Raw genomic sequence first — 22,145 nt, 5'->3', positions numbered from 1 at the left:
CCTCGAACCCCTGTCTCTCCTGCATTGGCAGGCGGATTCTTAATCACTGCGCCACCAGGGAAGCCCTGGTTATCTGTCTTATATATTGCAGTATGTATCCCAAACTCATAATTTATCCCTCCCTCACCCTTTTCCCCTTTGGTAACCATAAGTTTATTTTCTTAAATAATTTATTTTATTTTATTATTATTATTTTTTTAGATGGAGAATTTTAATTAAATTGGCATAGTTAAGACCAAAAAAGGTAAAGTGGACATTGTCAGTGTATCTTCAGCCCTTGCCTTAACAGGTGAATGAACACAACTTGAAACACAGGTGACTCTTGCTGGTCTATGAGACAGTGAAGGGAGCTTCTCAATATTTAAGTATATTAATATAACCAGTTATAGAAATCTAAATCTAAAACCAATCTCCGATAGGGTTTGAGAAGGCATTCACCATATCCCTGAAAAGTGTAACATTCCTTATTCAAGTTTAATCACCTCTTTAGAAGGGGAAAATAGTGATAGTACTTGCTGAACCAGAATTACTATCAAAATTCAAAAAGCTGACCATATTCATTTAGCCACGAGCCAATCTTATTTAAATCAGGACAGAAATATTACATCAGCCATTCATGATCTGAATTCTAGTGTATGAGGTCCATTTAAATACGGTACACATAAAAAGTCATGAGACATTTGTTCCATAATAAATAAGGCAGTGGCCAACTATTACTCATTAGTAGCTTTTTTGAGATAAGCTATCAAGTCTGCCCTTTCTCCCTTCTTCTTAATGCCAGCGAAGATCATTTTTGTTCCAGGGATGTACTTCTTGGGATTCTCCAAATACTCCATCAGTGTCTCCTCTCCCCAGGTGATGCCTTTGTTCTTGTTGGCATCTGTGTAAGAGAATCCGACAGCCTGACCTGTCTTTCGCCCAAACAGGCCATGGAGATTTGGCCCAGTCTTGTGCTTGCCTCCCTTTTCCACAGTTTGGCACTGGGCACACTTATGAACAAAAATCTTCTTTCCCTTCTCAACATCACCCTTTTTTTTTTTTTTTTTTTTGTGGTATGTGGGCCTCTCACTGCCGTGGCCTCTCCCGTTGCGGAGCACAGGCTCCGGACGCGCAGGCCCAGTGGCCATGGCTCATGGGCCCAGCCGCACCGCGGCATGCGGGATCCTCCCGGACCGGGGCACGAACCTGTGTCCCCTGCATCGGCAGGCGGACTCTCAACCACTGCGCCACCAGGGAAGCCCACCATCACCCATTTTTAAATCATTCTTTCTCCGTGTACGACTAAGACGTTCCCGCTCGCAAGCTGAACGTCCCGCTCTCTAATCTATTTATTTTATTTTTGACTGCGTTGGGTCTTCGTAGCTGTGTGCGCAGGCTTTCTCTAGTTGCGGCGAGCGGGGGCTCCTCTTCATTGCGGTGGCTTCTCTTGTTGTGGAGCACGGGATCTAGGCACATGGGCTTCAGTAGTTGTGGCTCGTGGGCTCCAGTAGTTGTGGCTCGTGGGCTCTAGAGCTCAGGCTCAGTAGTTGTGGCGCACGGGCTTAGTTGCTCTGTGGCATGTGGGATCTTCCCGGACCAGGGTTCAAACCCGTGTTCCCTGCATTGGCAGGCGGATTATTAACCCCTGTGCTACCAGGGAAGCCCCCATAAGTTTATTTTCTATGTCTGTGGGTTTATTTCTGATTTGTAAATAAGTTCATTTGTATCTTTTTTTTTTTTTTTTAGATTCCACATATGACTGATATCATATGATATTGTTTTTCTCTGCCTGGCTTATTTCACTTAATATGGTAGTCTCTGAAGTGCCCTTATCTGCCTAGAAACACATCCTTCAGAAGGAGCTCAATTGTCATAAATCCGCTCCCCGGGAAACTCCAGGGAAGATTGATTCATCACAGGAGAGAAAACTACAGGTCCACACCACACCCAGTCAAAAACCTTGTCACAAACTATCATACCTCTCATGTGTTCTTTTACGGCGCCATTCATCTTTTTTTAAAATCATTTACTCTCCCCTAAGAGGCCTACATGCCCCCTTCCCTTTCCCTGTAAAGATAGTATTTAATCCTGAATTCTCAAGCCACCTCTTTGAGTACTTATTTATTTTTCCCTGGGTATCTCCCATATATACATGAGCCAAATGTTTATAACCTTCTGCTTGTTTTTCTCTTATTAATCCTTTATTACAGGTGTCTCAGCGAAAAACTTGGAAGAGTAGAGGGAAAAACATTTTTTCTCCTAGACACTAACTTTCCTATATTTTCCTATACTTCCATAATGCAATTTACATAGTGCTTGTTTAATGTCCGTAAGTATAGACTGTATTTACTAGTTCACCATTATGTTACCAAGTCCAGGCTCGTACTGCTTGCCACACAGCAGGCCAAAAAATTGAGAGACAAATTGTTGGGGCAAGGAATAGCAACTTTATTCAGAAAGCCAGCAGATGGAGAAGATAATGAATAGTTTCCCAAAGAACTGTCTTACCCAAGTTAGAATTCAGGCTTCTTTTATACTAAAAGGGAAGGTCGTGTGGTTGGTTGCTGCAAACTTCTTGGTATCGGAATCCTTTGTTCTTGCAGCTGCCCAGAGGTCAGGTCACAATGTTTCAGTATACCTGCAACAAATATATATATATATATTTTGCGGTACACGGGCCTCTCACTGTTGTGGCCTCTCCCGTTGCGGAGCACAGGCTCCGGACGCACAGGCCCAGCGGCCATGGCTCACCGGCCCAGACGCTCTGCGGCATGTGGGATCCTCCCAGACCTGGGCACGAACCCGTGTCCCCTGCATCGGCAGGCGGACTCTCAACCACTGCGCCACCAGGGAAGCCCTACCTGCAACAAATCTTATTCTCTGTTCTGCAACTTTTTATCTCTATCAGAATGGAAAAGTGTCATACCTTTAAAGGTCAGAGCCTTGAGAATGGGCTACCCTGTATATTTCAAGCAACATTCTTAACTTGTAGCAAAAGCACTAGAATACAAAGGTTAAAGTGAAAGAAATAGATGTAATATGGAGTCAGATTTGTTCTTCCCTATTACAATTACATACCCAGCGCCTGTGTGGCCCATTGTAGAAGTCTAATAAGTAGACTTATTAGAGGAATAGTGGAGGAATATGTCCTGGAAACTAATGAGTTCTATTTCACACCATCTGTGGGAGCTTTCTGAAGCTCTGTGGTGTAATTCTTATTACTGGTTTAATATTTCCTCATGGGGCTTCCCTGGTGGCGCAGTGGTTGAGAGTCCACCTGCCGATGCAGGGGACACGGGTTCGTGCCCCAGTCCGGGAAGATCCCACGTGCCATGGAGCGGCTGGGCCTGTGAGCCATGGCCACTGAGCCTGTGCGTCCGGAGCCTGTGCTCCGCAACGGGAGAGGCCACAACAGTGAGAGGCCCGCGTACCGCAAAAAAAAAAAAAAAAAAAAAAAAATCCTCATGAATTCTCTTAGTTTGAGTTCCTCCAAAACAGAACCTAAAGCAGGATCTTGGGTGCAGGAGGATAATTTGTGAGATTTCCAGGAAGCAGGAGGGAGGAGTGGGGGCAGCTGTGAGAGCAGGGAAGGAGAAAAAGCCAAGAAAGACATCTCTGTGGGCAACTGGTGCTCATTTCTGCAAGGACCCTGACTGAGGCCCAGAGGCCGGGGCATTTGTCCACAGCTCCCTCGTTGTGGAGGGTTGCCACAGGGTTCTTACCTTCCCTGCCTCTACAGAAGCAGAGAAGGACAGTGGAAGCGTTAATGGGAGACGTCAGATTTGCCAAAAACCCACCTTGGCTGAGACTGAAATCATGAAAAGGTCCGGCTACTTGACCAGAAAATGTTTTCTCTTTCATTTCTTATTGTTGAAGTATAGTTTACAATGATTTACAACTTACAAGGATTTACACCACATCTTCTTTAATCTGTCGATGGACATTTAGGTTGCTTCCATGTCTTGGTCCTTATACATAGTGCTGCAGTGAACGTCAGGGTGCGTGTATCTTTTCGAATTATGTTTTTTGCTCCACATATAGGCCCATGAATGGGATTGCGGATAATGCTTTCGTTTTTTTTTTTTTTTTTTTTTTGCGGTACGCGGGCCTCTCACTGTTGTCGCCTCTCCCGTTGCGGAGCACAGGCTCCGGACGCGCAGGCTCGGCGGCCATGATGCTTTCGTTTTGTAAGGAACTTCCATAGTGTACTCCACTGTGGCTGTTACCAACATACATTTCCAAAAACAGCTTAGGAGGGTTGCCTTCTCTCCATGCCCTCTCCTGCATATTTTGTATGTAGATTTTGATGCTAGCCATTTAGACTGGTGTGAGGTGATTCCTTGTTCTAGTTTTGATTTGCGGTTTTCTAATAATTAGCCAGGTGGAGCATCTTTTCATGTGCATTAAAAAAAAATCAGAAACAGCGTGCATTAAATTTACCTCTTGAAATTGGTTTCTTAAAAGTCCGCCCTGATTTGAATTCTTTTTCGATCAGGTACCCCAGGACATTTCTTGAGGGCAGGTGTCCTTTAGAGCAGGGGTCCCCGACCCGCGGGCCTCGACTTGTTAGGAGCCAGGCCTCACAGCAGGAGGTGAACACGGGAGAGCTAGCGCAGCTTCATCTGCGACTCCCCAGCGCTCCCCGTCACCCCCATTGCCACCTGAACCTTTGCTCGCATTACCGACTAAACGATCCCCCCCATCTCTCCTATTGCCGCTGGAACCATCCACCCCATCGCTTGCATTACTTCCGGGACCATCCCCGCCCCTGTCCATAAAATTGTCTTCCATGAAACCAGTCCCTGGTGCCGAAAAGGCTGGGGACCCCTGCTTTAGAGCCCCGCAGGCCTTGTTATGAAGTGTCCCTTAGAGGGATATCTAAGGACCGGTTTTAAAGTTGTTGTTACGGGAAATGGCCACAAGGTGGCAGCATTTTTTCATGCCCCACTCGGGTTACCGGCAACCAGAGCCTTAGAGAAAGTCCTGTTACTGGGTCGTAGATTCGAGTGGACTGTGGCAGAAGAAACACCCCAGAGCTCGTGTTTCCTTACTTCTTCCTCCTTACCCTTCGCTCCCCGCTCCCGCCACGACAATTCCCAAGCCCTGCCAAAAACGCTATGCTGAGCTTGCTGTCCTGCGGAGGTGGGGAGACTCCGAGGAAGGAGGCTGTCCCTGGGAACCCCACCACCAGGAGACTTGGAGACCAGGTGATTTTTCAAAGCTCATGCAGCGTGAGGGTCCACCGACCTTTGGGTGCACTAGGCTTGGTTGAGCTGTAGGAGGCCCCGCCTGCATCTGGAGGTTGTCGTCCGCCTGTCAGGTCCAAGAGAGGCTCATTTGCTGGCACCTGCTTCCCAGTTCCCTCACCTCCACCACGTCTAGACTTGGGACCCAAGGCTGCTCTGGCTCCAGGGATGTGACACCAGCCTAGGTCACCGAGCCCTGAAGGGAATATCGTTGGCATTTCTTCTCTTTCCTTTTCTTTTGAAATTTAATTTTTATTTTATATTGGAATATAGTTGATTTACAGTGTTGTGTTTGTTTTGGGTGTACTGCAACCTGATTCAGTTATACAGATACGTATATCTATTGTTTTTAGGATTCTTTTCCCATATAAGGTATTACAGAGTGTTGAGTAGGTTTCCCTGTGCTCAACAGTAGGTCCTTTGATTATCACTTACATATATATTACTGTGGATATGTTAATCCCACCCTCCTAATTTATCCCTCCCCATCCCCATCTTACCCCTTTGGTAGCCATAAGTTCATTTTCTAAGTCTTTGAGTCTTTTTCTGTCTTGCTAGGGAGTGCATGTGTGTCATCTTTTTAGGTTCCTCATTTAAGTGCTATCGTATTTTTTTTTGGTCTGTCTGACTTCACTTCGTATGATAAACTCTAGTTCCATCCATTTTTCTGCAAATGGCCGTCTTTTCTAAACTGATTTTCTAATCTAGGTAGAAATGGGAAGCTGTCCTCTGGAAGTGTATTAAAAAAATTTTTTTTTAATGTAAAGAGAAAACATCAGTGCAAATTGGGTGCCGACTTTAATGTTTTTTGGAAACAAAAAATTGGCCCTGGGTATGAACCCCTCTGCCTTTGCCATGTTTTCATTTTGCTGGAGTGTAGCACTGATCCTCGTGCAGTGAAGAAGCAAATGCCCCTGTGACCCACCCTGAGTTCCCTCCCTTACTTGCCAAATCTTGGTAGAAAGATTCCTGTTTTTTATGTAGATTCATATTTTCTTTTCTCTGTCTTTCTGTTCAAGATCACTTATTTCTCTTTTTCTTATTATGTAAGCAATGCATTTTTATTCTGGAAATTTTAGAAAATACAAGAAAGATCAAAGAAAGAAATAATAGTCATTTATATTTTCCTTACTTAGATACAGCCAAGCTCACCTTTTTGTATATTTTCTTTTGGCACTTGATCCAGGTATTATGAAAATGACAGCGTTCTGTTCATAGCATATTTAAAACTCTCACTTATTTTGGACATTTTTCTACATTGACAAATATGGATAAACAGTTTCTGCCCTCCGTACCTCCCACCTCCCTCCATCCTTCTTTGGTTTCTTTCTGCGTTCCTTTCTTTTGTAAAAATAATTCTATCTTTTGTCTGGTTGGAAAAGCAGTCATGTAAAAAAAATACACACACACACAGATATACATATACATGTATACACATGTGTGTGTTTATTAGACCACTCAGAAAGAACTTCTACCATCTAGAGCGGGAGTCAGCTAACTTTTTTCTAAAGGACCAGGTAGTCTGTGTTGTAACAACTCAACTATGCATTATGGTGCAAAAGCAGTCCTAGAGAAAGTGTAAAAGAATAAGCATGACTGTGTTCCAATAAATCTTTATTTACAAAAAACAGCAGACAATCCTGAAACTGTAGTTTGCTTGGCCCAGTCTAGGGCAAAGCACTAATTATTTACCTTCCAGAAACACATACCTATTTTTTTCCCACAAAAATGGAATCATACTACATAAGCTGTCTTTGGATGTATTTAAATATTTATTAGTGTCTGTTACGTGCCAGCTCATATATAGTGGTGTGTACAATGTTGAACAAGACTGACAGGCTGTCTGCTCCCGTGGTGTGTACTGCCAGGGACACAGTGAAAATCATAAGCGCTCTGAAAGTCATGGGGGGATGTGATAGACAAAAGTCAGCATTCTAGTGTATCATAACTTTTGCAACCAATCCCCTATTCAGGGGCATTTAATTTCCTTAATTGTTTCTATTGTAGACTTTCCTGTCGTAAACATTTTAGGATTAAGTCTTTATGAAAAACCGTCATTTTTACTTGGGCTCAAATTCCTTAAAGTGGAATCCCTGAGTCAAAAGGAATACAAATTTTTTTGGTCTTTTGCTAAGCATTACCAAAGTACTTTCTAGAAAACTTATACCAACTTACACTTTCACCTGACCTTTTTTTCCCCCCCCCTTGCTTCCTTTGTGCAGCCAGACTGAGTTTCATGAATTGAGAAAGTAAAATGAAAGTGGCACAAATCTAAGCTGGGAAATAGAAAGAAAGAGATGGGGAATCATTGGCGGGAGAGGAGCCCAGTTTCAGATGTTTTGTCTTCAGGGGTTTCCTGTGATCTGCTCCCTATGTAATAGTTAGGAATAAATCTCAGAAGTTTTGTAGTGCGAGCTGACACCAGTTATTTACTGCCTTCACCACGTGCCAGAAGCTCTGGTAAGCCCTTCACGTGCATGATCTGAATTAAGCCTCAGAACGGCCTGATGATGGTGGAGCCGGACCACGACCGGGTCTCTTTGAACTAGAGTAGAAATGTCAAGCTGGGAGCCCCGCGGTCTGATTTCTTTGGCTCACACAGTGTGGCCCGGCACAGCATTTAAACATTTATCGACATAGTTCCAAACATTTTAAAACTGGAAAATGTCACAGAAAATCTATCTTTAAAACTTTGGGAAAATTGCAAGACCTGGGCACGCTGGGGTCATACTCCCACTTGCTGACAGTGGGTGTGTCGTGGGGGGCTTCTTCTACACAAGGGACGTGTGTTCTGATGATGATACTATTGAGCTAAGACTAGCGGCCACTAAGAAATTCCTCCTTCAAACCGATAGTAACTCTGTGCTTGGGACACGGCGGGGAGCTGTGGGGAGAATGCATGATGCCCCTCCTTCTCCAAGCCACTTCCTTACTTATTTACTTGCCCGAGTTTGTTGCCTGGATGTTAACTTTGGGACAAGACAGGACTGAGCAGAAGGAGGGCAGATGTGGGTCCAGCCATCACCATGACCCAGCCTAGGCTCTAGAGGAGGGGACGCTGCAGAGGCTCACTTAGGTGAGGGTGTCCCAAGCTGTTGGGGGGACAGCCTGTAAAATGAGTCTTGGTTTCTGGGTGTCTGCCCTCCTCCTCTTACATCCATCTTTCTCATTTCCTGTGTTATTCACCACCTAAATTCTTTTCTAGTACACGTCACCACACGCTTCCTGGCCACGTGGGTCTCCCTACTCCATCTCGCCTTAGGAAGTAGTGGACTTGGCCATTTTCAGACTGTTGTCTTCTTTTCTTAGTACGTCTCTGCCAAATGCTTGCCCCACAGCCTGGCCGTGTGCCCATCTGTTGCCCGCTTGGCACGTGTGCACCCATTGGTTTTCTGCTAGGAGTGGCTGTGGCTTTTGTTCACCTCCTAACTCTCTGTGGCTGGAGGGCACACGGGGGCTCTGTCAGACCTAGTGGCTTTGGAAGCCAGAGCTTGGCTATCTCGTCTTCATTTTGTGTTTTGTTTATTTAGAGCCACAGAGTGCAGCGAAGAAGTCACCTTTACGTATGTGCGCTTCCCATACACCAGCCACTGTGCCAGGTGAGGGGTACCAGGAAGGAGAGGGCAGTGAGGGCGTCAGAGGTGCCAGCAGAGGGTATGAACCAGATCAAGTGTGGCATCTGCACCAGCAGGGAGTAGATTCAGAAACTCCTCGCGGCAGAACGCACCAGGTCAGGGAGACTTCTGGAAGGTGCTGCAACCAAAGCCTTCACGCCAGGAGAGAGCTCTTAGAAACACCCAAAGTCAGGGCTTTTAATGTCCATCCTGTTCAAGCCCCACTTCCTCCTTAAGCCCACCTGAGTGCCTCTGTCTTCAACGAACTCTTCTGTCTCCTAACTTCTGTCCAGTACAGAAGCCATTAGCCACCCGTGGCTGCCGATCATCTGCAGTGTGACCAGGCTAAGTTGAGATGTAATGTAAATATAAACTACACGCGGGGTTTGAAGGCTTAGGACACACACAAAGATAGAATGTAAGATATCACGTTAATAAACGCATATTGCTTACACATCGAAATGACATTATTTGGCTATATTGGATTAAATATATTATTCTGTCTTTTTACTTTTATTAATATGGCTATTAGAAATTTGAAAACTACATATGGACATCTCATTTGTGGCTCAAGGGAGAGTCCCGCTGTAGAGCCCTCCCTGACTCAGCCACATCAAATATGGTTCTCTATGACTTCGCCGTGTATTTGTTACATATACATGTATGTATATGTGTGTGTGTGCGTGCGTGCGTGTAAGTATAGTAGATATTCTCAGTCTCTCTAAGTAGGCAGAAGACAGGACTAATGTCTCGTCTCGTTCCTCTCTGTTTCCTCACTCTCTGCCCTGCCAAAGTGCCCCTTTTGCTATTAAAGATCCAATGTGTGTTTGATAACAATTCTTTCATTCATTTGACAAATATTTGTTGAACTCAGACTCTGTGCCAGGTTCCCCTGGGAACTTAATAAACTTTAACTCAAAACCTGGCGTAGGGAAAAAGAATGGAGGAATTATCAACTTTATTTTGCAAGATAAGGAAATTGGGGTAAAAAGTTTAAGTGATTTGCTCAAGGTGACCCACTAGGTAAGGGGCAGGAAACAGGATTCCAGAACTCTTTTTTTGTGTGGCTCCAAATCATGTCCAGCATGCTGATCCTGTTGAGAATCCTTCACCCCAGCCCAGGTGCACCCTAAATCCTGTCTTCTTGTTTGTATATGTGCACTTATTACAACGCTCTCTAATCGTCCATCTTTCCCGATAGACTCTGAATGGGAGGACAGGAACTATGTCTCTGCTGATCCCTGTTGCGTCCCTGGGGCCTCGCACATGCCTGGCACCTCGTAAGCACTTAGTAAATGTCTGTTGAAGGTATTTAGTAATAAACGAGTGTGCCTTCTCCCTCCCACCGTTATAAAATTCATGTTGAATTCCATTTTCCTGGAGAGGATACAAATTGGAATAAAGCTCTATAGCTGCTTTCTCAACAACTGAAATATTGTAAGCATTCATTTTGTATTTTATTTATTTAGAGCTCTACAATGCAAAAAAGAAATCCATTTAGAGTCTGGGGAAGAAGTCTCTCTTTCCCTGCCGGTTCTGCTTTTATCTTATCTCACCTACATGACAAAACCAACCACCTGTCTTTTGTCAAAATACACTATGCATCCTCATAACAGCTGTGTGCTAGCTGCTGCCAGGGCCTTGGTGCAAACCCGGGACTGATGGGTTTTTAAAATTATCTTGGCATAACTTATTTGCCATAGAGTATCTGAATGGATTGTAACATGCCAGGACCACCTAATGGTTATAAGACCGGAAACCATCCTGCCCACCAGGAAAGAAAGGTAGCCAGACATGGAGAGAAGAACACTGAGCTACAAAGCATTAGAAGTGGTTACTGGTCTCAGCTTTGTCATTACTATCTCTGTAACCTTGAATGAGCCATGCTTCCTCATTGTCATGAACCTAGTTCTCATATCTATAAAATTGAGGACATTGAAATAGATCAGAAAGGACAGCAACATGGCATACGTATCACCCTGCTGTTGCTGTCTTCCATTGCAGACATTGCTAATCAATCACAGTTTACTTTCCATTGATCCAGGGTACAGCTTCATAAACCTTATCACAGCACTGCTTACACTGTCACTCATCAGTCACTGACCATTGCCAGGCAAACAGTCCTTTTTCTCTTTTTGTGCAGGGTAGGGAGAAGAGAAGAAATCACAGTAGGATAGCTTTTATTCTTAAAAACCTTCCCTGCGTTAGCTGGAAGTCACCAGCGTGGTCATGATGATATCGCAAACAATCCTCTGAGATGACCCTGGTGTGGAAAGGTCATTGAGCCCTTCTGGTTCCTGGCAACACTGAGGTGGCAGAGCTCTGAATGGGCTGAGACTTTGAGGGAATTGGCCAGGGACCGTATTCTTTCTGAAGCTCCACTAGTGGGTCATCATCAGGACTTGGTAGGGAAGGGGGCTGCAGCCTTGTTTCTTGGGACAATACCCAAAACTCTGAGATATTTGCTGGATTGTGGGAACTTCTTCCTAGTGGTTAGAACATCAGTATCTGGCTCTCCAGACAGCTGTTTACATTTGGATTTCTTTGGGCTAGTTTCGTGTAGTGGAAAAGGCAACTGGGGAATGACTTTTCCTGGCAGAGTACTATTAGGTGAAATAAAGCCACAGACTTTATTGACTCTTTTTAAAGAATAAGAACATATGCATAGATCAGTGTCCAAAAGGATAAAATCATGATGGCTAATGTGTCTTTTTTTGCCTTTCTTTTTTTAAAAATTTTATATTGGAGTATAGTTGATTTACAGTGTTGTGTTAGTTTCAGCTGTACAGCAAAGTGATTCAGTTATACATATACATATATTTATTCTTTTTCAGATTCTTTTCCCATATAGGTTATTACGAGTATTGAGTAGAGTTTCCTGTGCTATACAGAAGATCCTGTTGATGATCTGTTTTATATATAGTAGTGTGTATATGTTAATCCCAACCTCCTTATTTATCCTTCCCTCCCCACCTTTCCCCTTTGGTAAGCCTAGGTTCGTTTTCTAAGTCTGTGAGTCTCTTTCTGTTTTGTAAATAAGTTCATTTGAATCATTTTTTTAGATTTCACTTATAAGTGATATCATATATTTTTCTCTGTCTGACTTACTTAGTATGATCATCTCTGGGTCCATCCATGTTGCTGCAAATGGCATTATTTCATTCTTTCTCATGGCTGAGTAATATTTCATTGTATATATGTGCCACATCTTTACATGATGGCTAATGTTTATTGAGTGTCTGCTAAAGGCCAGGCAGTGTGTGAAATGCTTTTCAAATTCCATCCCACCTCATTCTCACAACAGCACGAAGAGATGAGTGTCCCTGTCAGGCCCATTTTGCTGACAAGGGCACTGAAGCTGAGGAGGGTGTAGTAACTTCTCCATGGTCACAAGCTTGTTAAACAAATAAGCAAGGATATGAAGCCAAGTGTGTGACTCCAGAAGCAGCCCTCTTAGCTTCTGCATCATATTGCCCCACCCAGAGTTTGAAAGTGATTGTCTCAGAGTCTTGAGATTAGAGGCGATTCAGCGATTTCTTTTCTTTGTGCTTTTCTGAGTTTTGAAAATTTTCTACATTGAACCTATATAACTATAGAAAACAGAGGGAGAAGTCTTAAAAAGAAACAACTCACAAGACAATGAATCTGGAGTCAGAGTTAGAAGATCTGAATTTAATACCCAGCTGTTTTTAACAGATTGTCTAACCTTAAGCTGGTAATTTCCCTTGTCTCAGTCTTGGTTTCCTTTTCTATAAAATGTGATCATTGGACTGAAAGATCTGTAAGATTCCTTCTGGGCTGGAAATTCTATACATGTATTTGGGCAGGGGTTAGGAGGTAGTATCTAGTAGATGCATTCATCAGCTTTTTTTTTTCCACCTGGGAGGTGATGGTTATATAAGAGTGAGAAACTCTTTCGGGACCATATGGTATAAAAAATTCAGAGCGGTTTCTGTGTGAGTGCTCTAGAAGCACAATAGCTCAATCTTATTACAACTATGAGTTTCTCAGAACAAATGTGTTAGAACATGACCTTGGTTGTCATCATGGGACTCTTCATACACAGCTTGGCCTTTTCTTTTCTTTTTTTTTTTTTACATCTTTATGGGAGTATAATTGCTTTACAATGGTGTGTTAGTTTCTGCTCCATAACAAAGCGAATCAACCATACATATACACATGTTCCCATATCCCCTCCCTCTTGCGTCTCCCTCCCACCCTCCCTATCCCACCCCTCTAGGTGGTCACAAAGCACCGAGCTGATCTCCCTGTGCTATGCGGCTGCTTCCCACTAGCTATCTGCCTTACGTTTGGTAGTGTATATATGTCCATGCCTCTCTCTCGCTTTGTCACAGCTTACCCTTCCACCTCCCCATATCCTCAAGTCCATTCTCTAGTAGGTCTGCGTCTTTATTCCCGTCTTGTCCCTAGGTTCTTCATGACATTTTTTTCCTTAAATTCCATATATATGTGTTAGCATACGGTATTTGTCTTTCTCTTTCTGACTTCACTCTGTATGACAGACTCTAGGTCTATCCACCTCATTACAAATAGCTCAATTTCATTTCTTTTTATGGCTGAGTAATATTCCATTGTATATATGTGCCACATCTTCTTTATCCATTCATCCGATGATGGACACTTAGGTTGCTTCCATGTCCTGGCTATTGTAAATAGAGCTGCAATGAACATTTTGGTACATGACTCTTTTTGAATTATGGTTTTCTCAGGGTATATGCCCAGTAGTGGGATTGCTGGGTCTGGCCTTTACTGTATAGTCCATGTCTGTCATCAATGTCTGTCTGGTTGTCTAGTTTAAATTTAGTGGTTTTGCGGTGTTGAGGTTGTGATGGGATTGTTAGAGTTAAATACATGATGTTTTATTAATTTAGTCACGTTTATAGATCTTGAGAGGCCTGCAGTGATAAAAATCTGAGTTATACATTGCATTAAGCAGAGTTATATAAAGCCTGTTGAATATTAATTTTGTAATGATTCACCTTACAATTTTATGAGATTAGATATAAAAAGATACTGTGAATAATTGAGCCCATGATTTATAAAATGAAGTCTAGGGAAGAAAGAGTAATTGCAAGTGAAAAGAGCAAAGCTTTTCCCTTTGCTGAGATCAAGTTAATTCAATCTCAGCCCCTTCCTGCCAATTCAGGTCCCCTAGGTTCTTAGAGCATTAGATGAATGTATAGTAAAAAATACAAAGCAAATACAATGTGGATATTTTCTACCATATTACTGCTTTCATCATTTTTAGTTTAGCCTCTAAATATATTTGATTTTTATAATCTGAATATTTTATAAGTCTTTTTATAAATCTTTTTCCAGGTTATATTTTTCAAAAATTGTTTCTAAAATAAAGCAAGTTCTTGCACATGAGACATGAAATTACTTATATCTCTTACCTCTCAAATTGCCCTTTGCAGAAGTTATATAGATGGGCAATAAGCATGTTAAAAGATGCTCAACATTATTAGCCTCAAGGAAACCCACATTCAAACCACAATGAAATACCACCTCATACCTATCAAAATGGATAAAATTAAAAGACTGACAATACCAAGTGTTGGTGAGGACATGGGGCAACTGGAACTCTCATACGCTGCTGGGAGGAATGTAAAATTGGAAAACCACGTTGGATCACCGTTTTCAGTTTTTATAAGATTAAAAATACCCTTACTATAGGACCTGGCCGTTCCACTCCAAAGTATTCACAGAATAAAAAAGATGTGAGGCACACACACACACACACAATGGAATGTTACTTGGCCATGCAAAGAATGAAATTTTGCCATTTGCAACAACATGGATAGACTTGGAGGGTATTATGCTAAGTGAAATAAGTCAGACAGAGAAATACAAGTACTGTATGATATCATTTATATGTGGAATCTAAAAAATACAACAAACTAGTTGAATATAACAAAAAAGAAACAGACTCGCAGATAAACAGAGCAAACCAGTGCTTACCAGTGGGGAGAGGGAGAGGGGCAGGATAGGGGTAGGGGTTTTAGAGGTACAAACTATTGTGTATAAAATAAGCTGCAAGGATATATTGTACACACAGGGACTATAGTCAATATTTTGTAATAACTATAAATGGAATATAACCTTTAAAAATTGTGAATCACTATGATGTACACCTGAAACTTATATCATGTTGTACATCAACTATACCTCAATTAAAAAAGAAACCCCAACAAATATCCATCAGTAGATGAATGGATAAACAAATAGGGGTATAGCCATACAATAGAATACTGTAACCTAAAACAAAACAGTAAAAATGAACAAACTACTGATATGTGTAACAACGTGACTATATCTCAGAAATAGGCTGAGTGAAAGGAGCCACATGCAAAAAAAATTCGGAGCGTCTAATTTCATTCGTAGGAGATTCTAGAAAAAGCCCGTCAATATATAGTGACAGGAAGCAGAGCAATGCCTTCCTGGGGCAGAGGTAGGAGGTGTAAAGGGGGGAATGGAGTATGGAGGGACATGAAGGAACTTCTCAGGGGATGAAACGTGCTCTATCTTAATTGTGGTGGTAGGTACAGGAGTATATATGTATTTGTCAAAATCCAATGAACTGAACACTTAAAATGGGAGTATTTTATTATATGTAAATTATACCTCAAAAACGTTGATTTTGAAAATGGCTTTTGCAGTATCTCTCTTGCTGGTTCATTAACATCTCTAGACGACCTAAGATCTTGATTCTAAATCAAGTTTCCGTATTTACTCATTGTGGGATCGTGGCTCTCATACTCCATATATAAAATGGGTATAATTACTACATTTGGCCAAGCTTTTGGAGTTGCCCTGAGGAACAGAAGAGATGGTGAATGTGTAAAAGTGATTTTTGAATCATGATACTCCGCAGAAAATTGGCTGTCACTCCCACTTTGTAGTTCACTCTGCAAGTCAGAGTGAAATTACCTTGAAATGGTGCCCCCTCTAAAATTTCAGACAGTTGATCCTCTTACCTGGGCCCCAAATGAACTCTCCCCGTACTGAATGCCAGGCCAGAGCACAGAGAATCCTAGCAGATTTTCTTAGCACTTTTAAAATATCCGCCTGCCTCAGTCCGTGTGACATACCGATCAACCCACTCAGGCTCTGAGCCTTTCACTTCCAGCGGTGACAACCTACACAATTGTTCCCCCGAGTCAAGACACACTATATGAGTCATCTTAGCTTGTCAACTAGGTTTAAGTTTCATTTGACATCTTCGAAGAATCTTCTGTTTCCAGAGCAATGAACTCTGTGTCGGAGGCTAACCTAGTTGTGGGTAACAACGAAGATATTTATATGTAGAGAGAGATGTCCCTTCTGCAAATTAACAACTTGTCTTCTGGGCAACAAATTGACTTTGAATGGACAAGGAACATTGAAAAGTTGGGCCCTGATTTAATCTGAAGCAACACAGGCATTCAATTGACAAAAAGTCACTCAGTATCTACTGTGTGCTTTGTCTAGGCCCTGGGGCTTTAGCACTGAATAGGAAAAGCAAGATCTTCTTCCTCACAGAGCTTACATTCTCTTTGCGGGGAGGAAACGAGCAGTCAAACAATGAGACTTAAGGATCCTACAGGATATAAGTAGGGGGAGAGAAAACACAAATATAGGTTGATAGTATTTAGGATATAGTGGTCAGGGAAGGTCACGTGTGTTGGGTTGGAACGATGAGATGGAGCCAGCTGTGGGACAAGCGGGAGAAACAGTGATCTAAGGAAGCAGTGGGGACGGCAAGTTAGAACGGGCTTGGCAAAGGAAGGAAGGAAAAGGAGGCCAATGCGAGAAGTACTGAGGGTGAAGGGAAGATTGTCATGACATAAGGTTTGAGAGGTGAAGAGGGGATGGAGTTTATGTTTTATTCTGTGAAAATCAGGAGACACTGAAGAGTTTTAAGTGGGGGAGGGAAATGATCTACTCTATAAATTATGGCCACCGTGAGAAGAAGGAATTGACTCGGGCCCGGGTCAAGGGGGGCAGTTAGCATGAAGGCTATGGAAGTAGTCTAAGGGAGACATGACGATGGCTTGGACTAGGAATGGCATTGGAAATAAGGAGAGAGGAACAAATAGAGGGAACGTGTTTGAGAGGTAGTGCTGCTAGGACTTGATGAATGGGAAGAGGGGTGATGAAGAAAGAGAATGCATCGTTTTATGGCTGGAGCAACCAGGAGGTGATGGGAGTCTTTCTTAGGAGACCACCTAGGGTGACTGCTTACAGTGTCTGCATCCTTTGTCTGCCGTTAGAGCAGTGACCGAATTACTCTGAAGACTGAAACAGCAGTAAGTATTTGTAAATATCCTGTGACGTGAACTCTCTGGTTGTAAAGACTATATCATCTCCCTTCTCTGATTCGCTAGACATGCTAATAAGTGGGCGCTGGAAACGTTAACTTCTAATCACAACCTTCTTTTGCTAAAGCCGTTTTCAGCAGACACCAGTTCAGGGCAAGATCCAAACCTCTCTGGCTTCTGTAGTTTATTGCTGGTATGTCACTGTTGACTACATGCTCACTGCAGGGAGAGGGCTCTGATGAATTGACATTCGCTCTGGGAGACTTTTGAGAAGGTTGCCTATTTTTGTTAATTATGGCTCGTGAATTACTTTGTCAGAAATTTTGAAACCCAGAAGTCTAAAAAAATTATGAGGTATTATTAAATATTTCTAATTTCTCTATGTGGTATGAGATTTTGGCTGCGATTGGATCTTTGGGCTGTTTAGTTCCATGTTTATCATCTTGTAGAGAGTCACAGGTCCAGTTCTGCCTATTAAAGCAAATTTTAAGTTTGTTTCAAACAATCTGTTGGATAAGCATGTGTTGAGACCTTGTTGGTTGTTCTCTATTCATGGGCAGTAAAGTAGTGAGCTTAGCACTGGAATACAAGCATCTTAGCTTGTGAAAATAATGTCTGAGTAACAGTGAGAAATGTTATCTTTTAAAATGTTTTGAATTATTTTCTTTTCATTATAAAAATAATATATGCTCATCCTAAAAATTTTGGAAGGTACAAACTAAAACTCAGCCATAGCCCAATCGTGAAGAACTCCATGAGATGTTGAAGTTTCTCATAAACTGGAAGGGCTGGAACGAGCTTGTTCATTGATCTGCACCATCTTCTCATTTTGCCTATGAAGAAACTGAGGCCCAGGGCAGCAATGAGTTGAGAACCGAAGTTTCCTCACTACTAGTTTTGAGCTGCTTCCCTGATTGTTTATATGGCTTCATAAGTACTTCACATTCTTGGGTTCTCACTGGAGGCACAAGGATCTGCTACCCCCTTTTTTTTAAAAAAAAAAATTATTTATTTATTTAGGGTTGCATTGGGTCTTCATTGCTGCACGCCGGCTTTCTCCAGTTGCCGCCTGCGGGGGCTACTCTTCCTTGCGGTGTGCAGGCTTCTCACTGCGGTGGCTTCTCTTGTTGCAGAGCATGGCCTCTAGGCGCGCGGGCTTCAGTAGTTGTGGCACGCAGCCTTAGTAGTTGTGGATCGCCGGCTTTGGAGTTCAGGCTCAGTAGTTGTGGTACTCGGGCTTAGTTGCTCCGCACATGTGGGATCTTCCGGGACCAGGGCTTGAACCCTTGTGTCCTTCATTGGCAGGCAGATTCTTAACCACTGCGCCACCAGGGAAGCCCCCCACCCCCCACTTATTGAGTTAAGGGCCTGTGACACATCTTGTCACTGAGCATACGCGTGGCTCCATCTGCCCCCTGGTGTTCGGGAGGCTGAATGGTCTTTTCTTCTTTTTGCTTCTTCCCCGTGGTTCTTAAGTAAGGATGGCATTAAATTGCCTTGATCTAGGTGAGTAGTTCTTAAAGAATGGTTTTTGGACTACCACATCAGAATTATCTAGGGTACTTGCCTCAACCCAGGTTTGTGGAATCACAATCTCTAGGGGTGGGACTGGGAATCTAACTTCTTAAACTCAGATCCACTGAAAAATAATACTTTATCAAGAGGAATAAAACTTTTTATATTTTATCATTCAAATTGTCTTCTCTATGTTGGATAAATAGAGAGATGGATAGATAGATAGATATATTGATGGATAAATGTATAGGTGTTTGTAAATGGATAAAAAGTTTCTGTTTCCATGCAGAGAAACTCTTAATGGTTATCTTTTAGGTATAAAAATGGGGTGAATGGGAGAGTGGGGCTTTCTCTGTTCTAAGACACTTAGAAACCTGGATACACAGACCATAGATGTGTTTAGAATTCCTAAACACATTATAAGTATTTGTGCAGTTAAGCTATTTCTTTGAGAGACTAGAAATATCTATGTAATATTATTTAATTTGCTAGCGTGTGTATGGCCAGTGGGAGAAAGGGAATACTCCATAGCTGATATAAGAGGACACAGAAGGAACAACCAGGGGGCTCAGGGGAGATCAGAGTTAGTTCATTTATTCACTTACTCATTTATTCAGCAAATATTCATTGAAAAACACCTAGTGTGTGCCAGAAACTGTTTGAGGTGCTGAGGACACAGGAGAGAACAAGTCAGCAGGGTCCCTGATCATGTAGCACTTCTAGTCTACTATGGGAAACACCAATAAAGAGTTAAACAAGATAACTTCAAATGGTGACAAATGCTGTGAAGAAATAAAGGAGCTGTACCATTATGAATGATCAGAGGGCCATTCTCTTGTGGACAGGAATGGTCCCTCAGAGATGACATCTCAACTGAGACCCTAACGGTAAGAAGAAACCAGCCAGGGGCATACCTGGGGAATAAGGGTTCCAGAAAAGGGAAGCTGCATGGACAAAGGTCCCAAGGTGGATTAGCTTGTTGAGTTTGGGGTACATTAAGAAAACTTGTGTGGCTAAAGCTTAATGAATAACAGAAGATACAAGATAAAGTTTAAGAGGAAAACAGCACCAAGCCATGTATTATAATCATGCCAGAGTAAAGAATTCGAATTTCATTCTAAGTGTAATAGAAAGTCCTAGCAGAGCTACACTGAGAGAGGGATGAGTTGATATCTTTGGATTTGGGTTTTTTTTTAAATCACTGCAGCCCTCAAAATTATGTAGAAACGTACAGTAAATTGTAAATAGATGTGCAAATACTTGGAAATCATTAAAGAAATGGTAAGATATACCATATACATGGAAGGGGAAGATCAATATCATAAGATGTCGATGTTTACAACAAAGTATTTATAAATTCATTGCAGTTCTAAGCAAAATCCCAACAGCATTCTAAAATTTGAGTGGCAGTGTAAAAATTCATGAATTTATTAACAAGGGAGTTTTGCAAAAGGAGAAAAAAAGAGTTAGGACTCCACTAACTATCAAAATCTATTCTAAACTCTTAGTAATTAAGATACTGTGTTTTTGGTGAAAGGGTACAGAAAAATAGATGAGTGGTGCAGAATAGAGAGCCCAGTGATGAGCTGAACAAAATGGATGTTTCTGTATGATACAGGAGGACTTGGAAGTCCCAGTGGAAAACATAGAGAATCAAGAGTAAAGGGTGTTGGAACAATTGGTTTTCCATACGAAAAAAATGATATATTTTTTTTCTGTGAGTCTGTTACTTTTTTGTTGTATTCACTAGTTTTATATTTTTTAGATTCCACGTGTGATATATGGTATTTGTCATTCTCTGTCTGACTTATTTTACTTTACATAATTCCCTCCAAGTCCATCCATGTTGTTGCAAATGGCAACATTTTATTCATTTTTTATGGCTGAGTAGGATTCCATTGTGTGTGTGTATATATATACACACACCACATCTTCTTTGTCCATTCACCTGTTGTTGGGTAGATGCTGCTGGTACTACTTTGAACTCCAAGAAGATGTGACCACTTTTTTTTGCTTCATTTCTCTACTGCCCAAAAGTTCTTCCTAGTATAACACTTGCCCCTGTTGCTTTCTTTGTCTTCCAAGTTATGAAATTGTCATCTAAAGAAGCCAGGAATTTGTCAGCTGCTCACACTTTTAGCAAAATGAGATGCTCAACTGATGTCTAAACAATTTCAGTCCTCTTTATCCCCATCCCTCCAGTTATGCTCCCACACCTTTCTTTTTCTGAGCATTTTGATTATTGTGATAAAATATACTTAACATAAAATTTACCATTGTAATTATTATTATTATTATTTTTTTTTTTTTTTGCGGTACGCGGGCCTCTCACTGTTGTGGCCTCTCCCGTTGTGGAGCACAGGCTCCGGACGCGCAGGCTCAGCGGCCATGGCTCACGGGCCCAGCTGCTCCGCGGCACGTGGGATCCTCCCAGACCGGGGCACGAACCCGTGTCCCCTGCATCGGCAGGGAAGCCCCATTGTAATTATTTTTAAATGTACAATTCAGTGGCATTAAGTACACTCACAATGTTGTACAACCGTCACCACCTCTGTCTCTAGAATCTTTTTCATCAGCTCATACTGAAACTCTGTGACCATCAAACAGTAACTTCCCATTCCTCAGTCCCCTCATCCCCCGATGACCTCTGTTCTACTTTCTCTATGAATTTGACTCTAGGAACCTCATACAAGTGGAATCAAACAATATTTATCCTTTTGCATCTGGCTTATTCCACTCACCGTAATGTTTTTTTTTTTTACCATAATGTTTTAAAGATTCAGTCACATTGCAGCGTGTATCAGAATTTCATTCTTTTAAAGAATGGATACTATTCCATTGTATGTATATACCACATTTTGTTAACCCATTCATTCGTTTATGGACACTTGGGTTGTTTCTACCTTTCTGCTGTTGTGAACAATATAACAGATAATGCAGCTATGAACATGGTGTACAAATATCTATTTGAGTCCCTGTTTTCAGTGCTTTCTGGTAACATACCCAGAAGTGGAATTGCTGAATCATAGTAATTCTATGTTTAATTTTTTGGGGATCGAGTGCACTGTTAACTTTGGCAAATTAAAGAAGGGGGCATGAGATGCTGTCCTGAATCTCCCATTTCCTGGTTGGTCACAGTTCCTTCAGGTATGTCACCATTCCCACAGTGATTTTGTTATTTAAAAATATTGGGGTTATTGTAACTCATCCATCCTAATTCATTCAGACTTGCAGTTCTTTGCTCATCCTCAGATACCTAATAGCACAAATATCTTTCACTAAATTTTATGGGTGAAATTATATGCCCTAATTGCATTTGTGTATTTGGTACGTCCGAAGATCTTAACACACAGCCCTCACTCGTGTTAGGAGTCATGGCAGAATATATTTACATAACTCTCTTAGCTTGCCTTTTCTCCCTTCCTTTCTTTAATCTCCTTCCAAATACCATCCACTCTGTTTCTATTCAT

General features: G+C 42.0%; 2 protein-coding genes across 8 annotated transcripts in view; one reads left to right on the top strand and one right to left on the bottom strand.

The window, feature by feature from the left end:
* The window catches only part of FRMD4B (FERM domain containing 4B), a 335,623-nt gene that overhangs the window by 77,262 nt on the left and 236,216 nt on the right, over nucleotides 1-22,145 (top strand). The window lies entirely within an intron of this gene.
* On the bottom strand, nucleotides 714-1,194 carry LOC307192796 (cytochrome c-like; the record flags this gene model as incomplete). The annotated part of the gene is made up of 1 exon (XM_079934093.1): nucleotides 714-1,194. Exon 1 carries the CDS (start codon nucleotides 1,125-1,127, stop codon nucleotides 714-716), a length of 414 nt encoding a protein of 137 aa, XP_079790219.1. The 5' UTR covers nucleotides 1,128-1,194.

The sequence above is a fragment of the Stenella coeruleoalba genome, assembly GCF_951394435.1.
Source record: "Stenella coeruleoalba genome assembly, chromosome: 10".
In the NCBI taxonomy this organism is placed as follows: Eukaryota; Metazoa; Chordata; class Mammalia; order Artiodactyla; family Delphinidae; genus Stenella; species Stenella coeruleoalba.
Note: the sequence above shows the minus strand (reverse complement) of the source record. Positions and strands in the feature narration are given on the sequence as shown.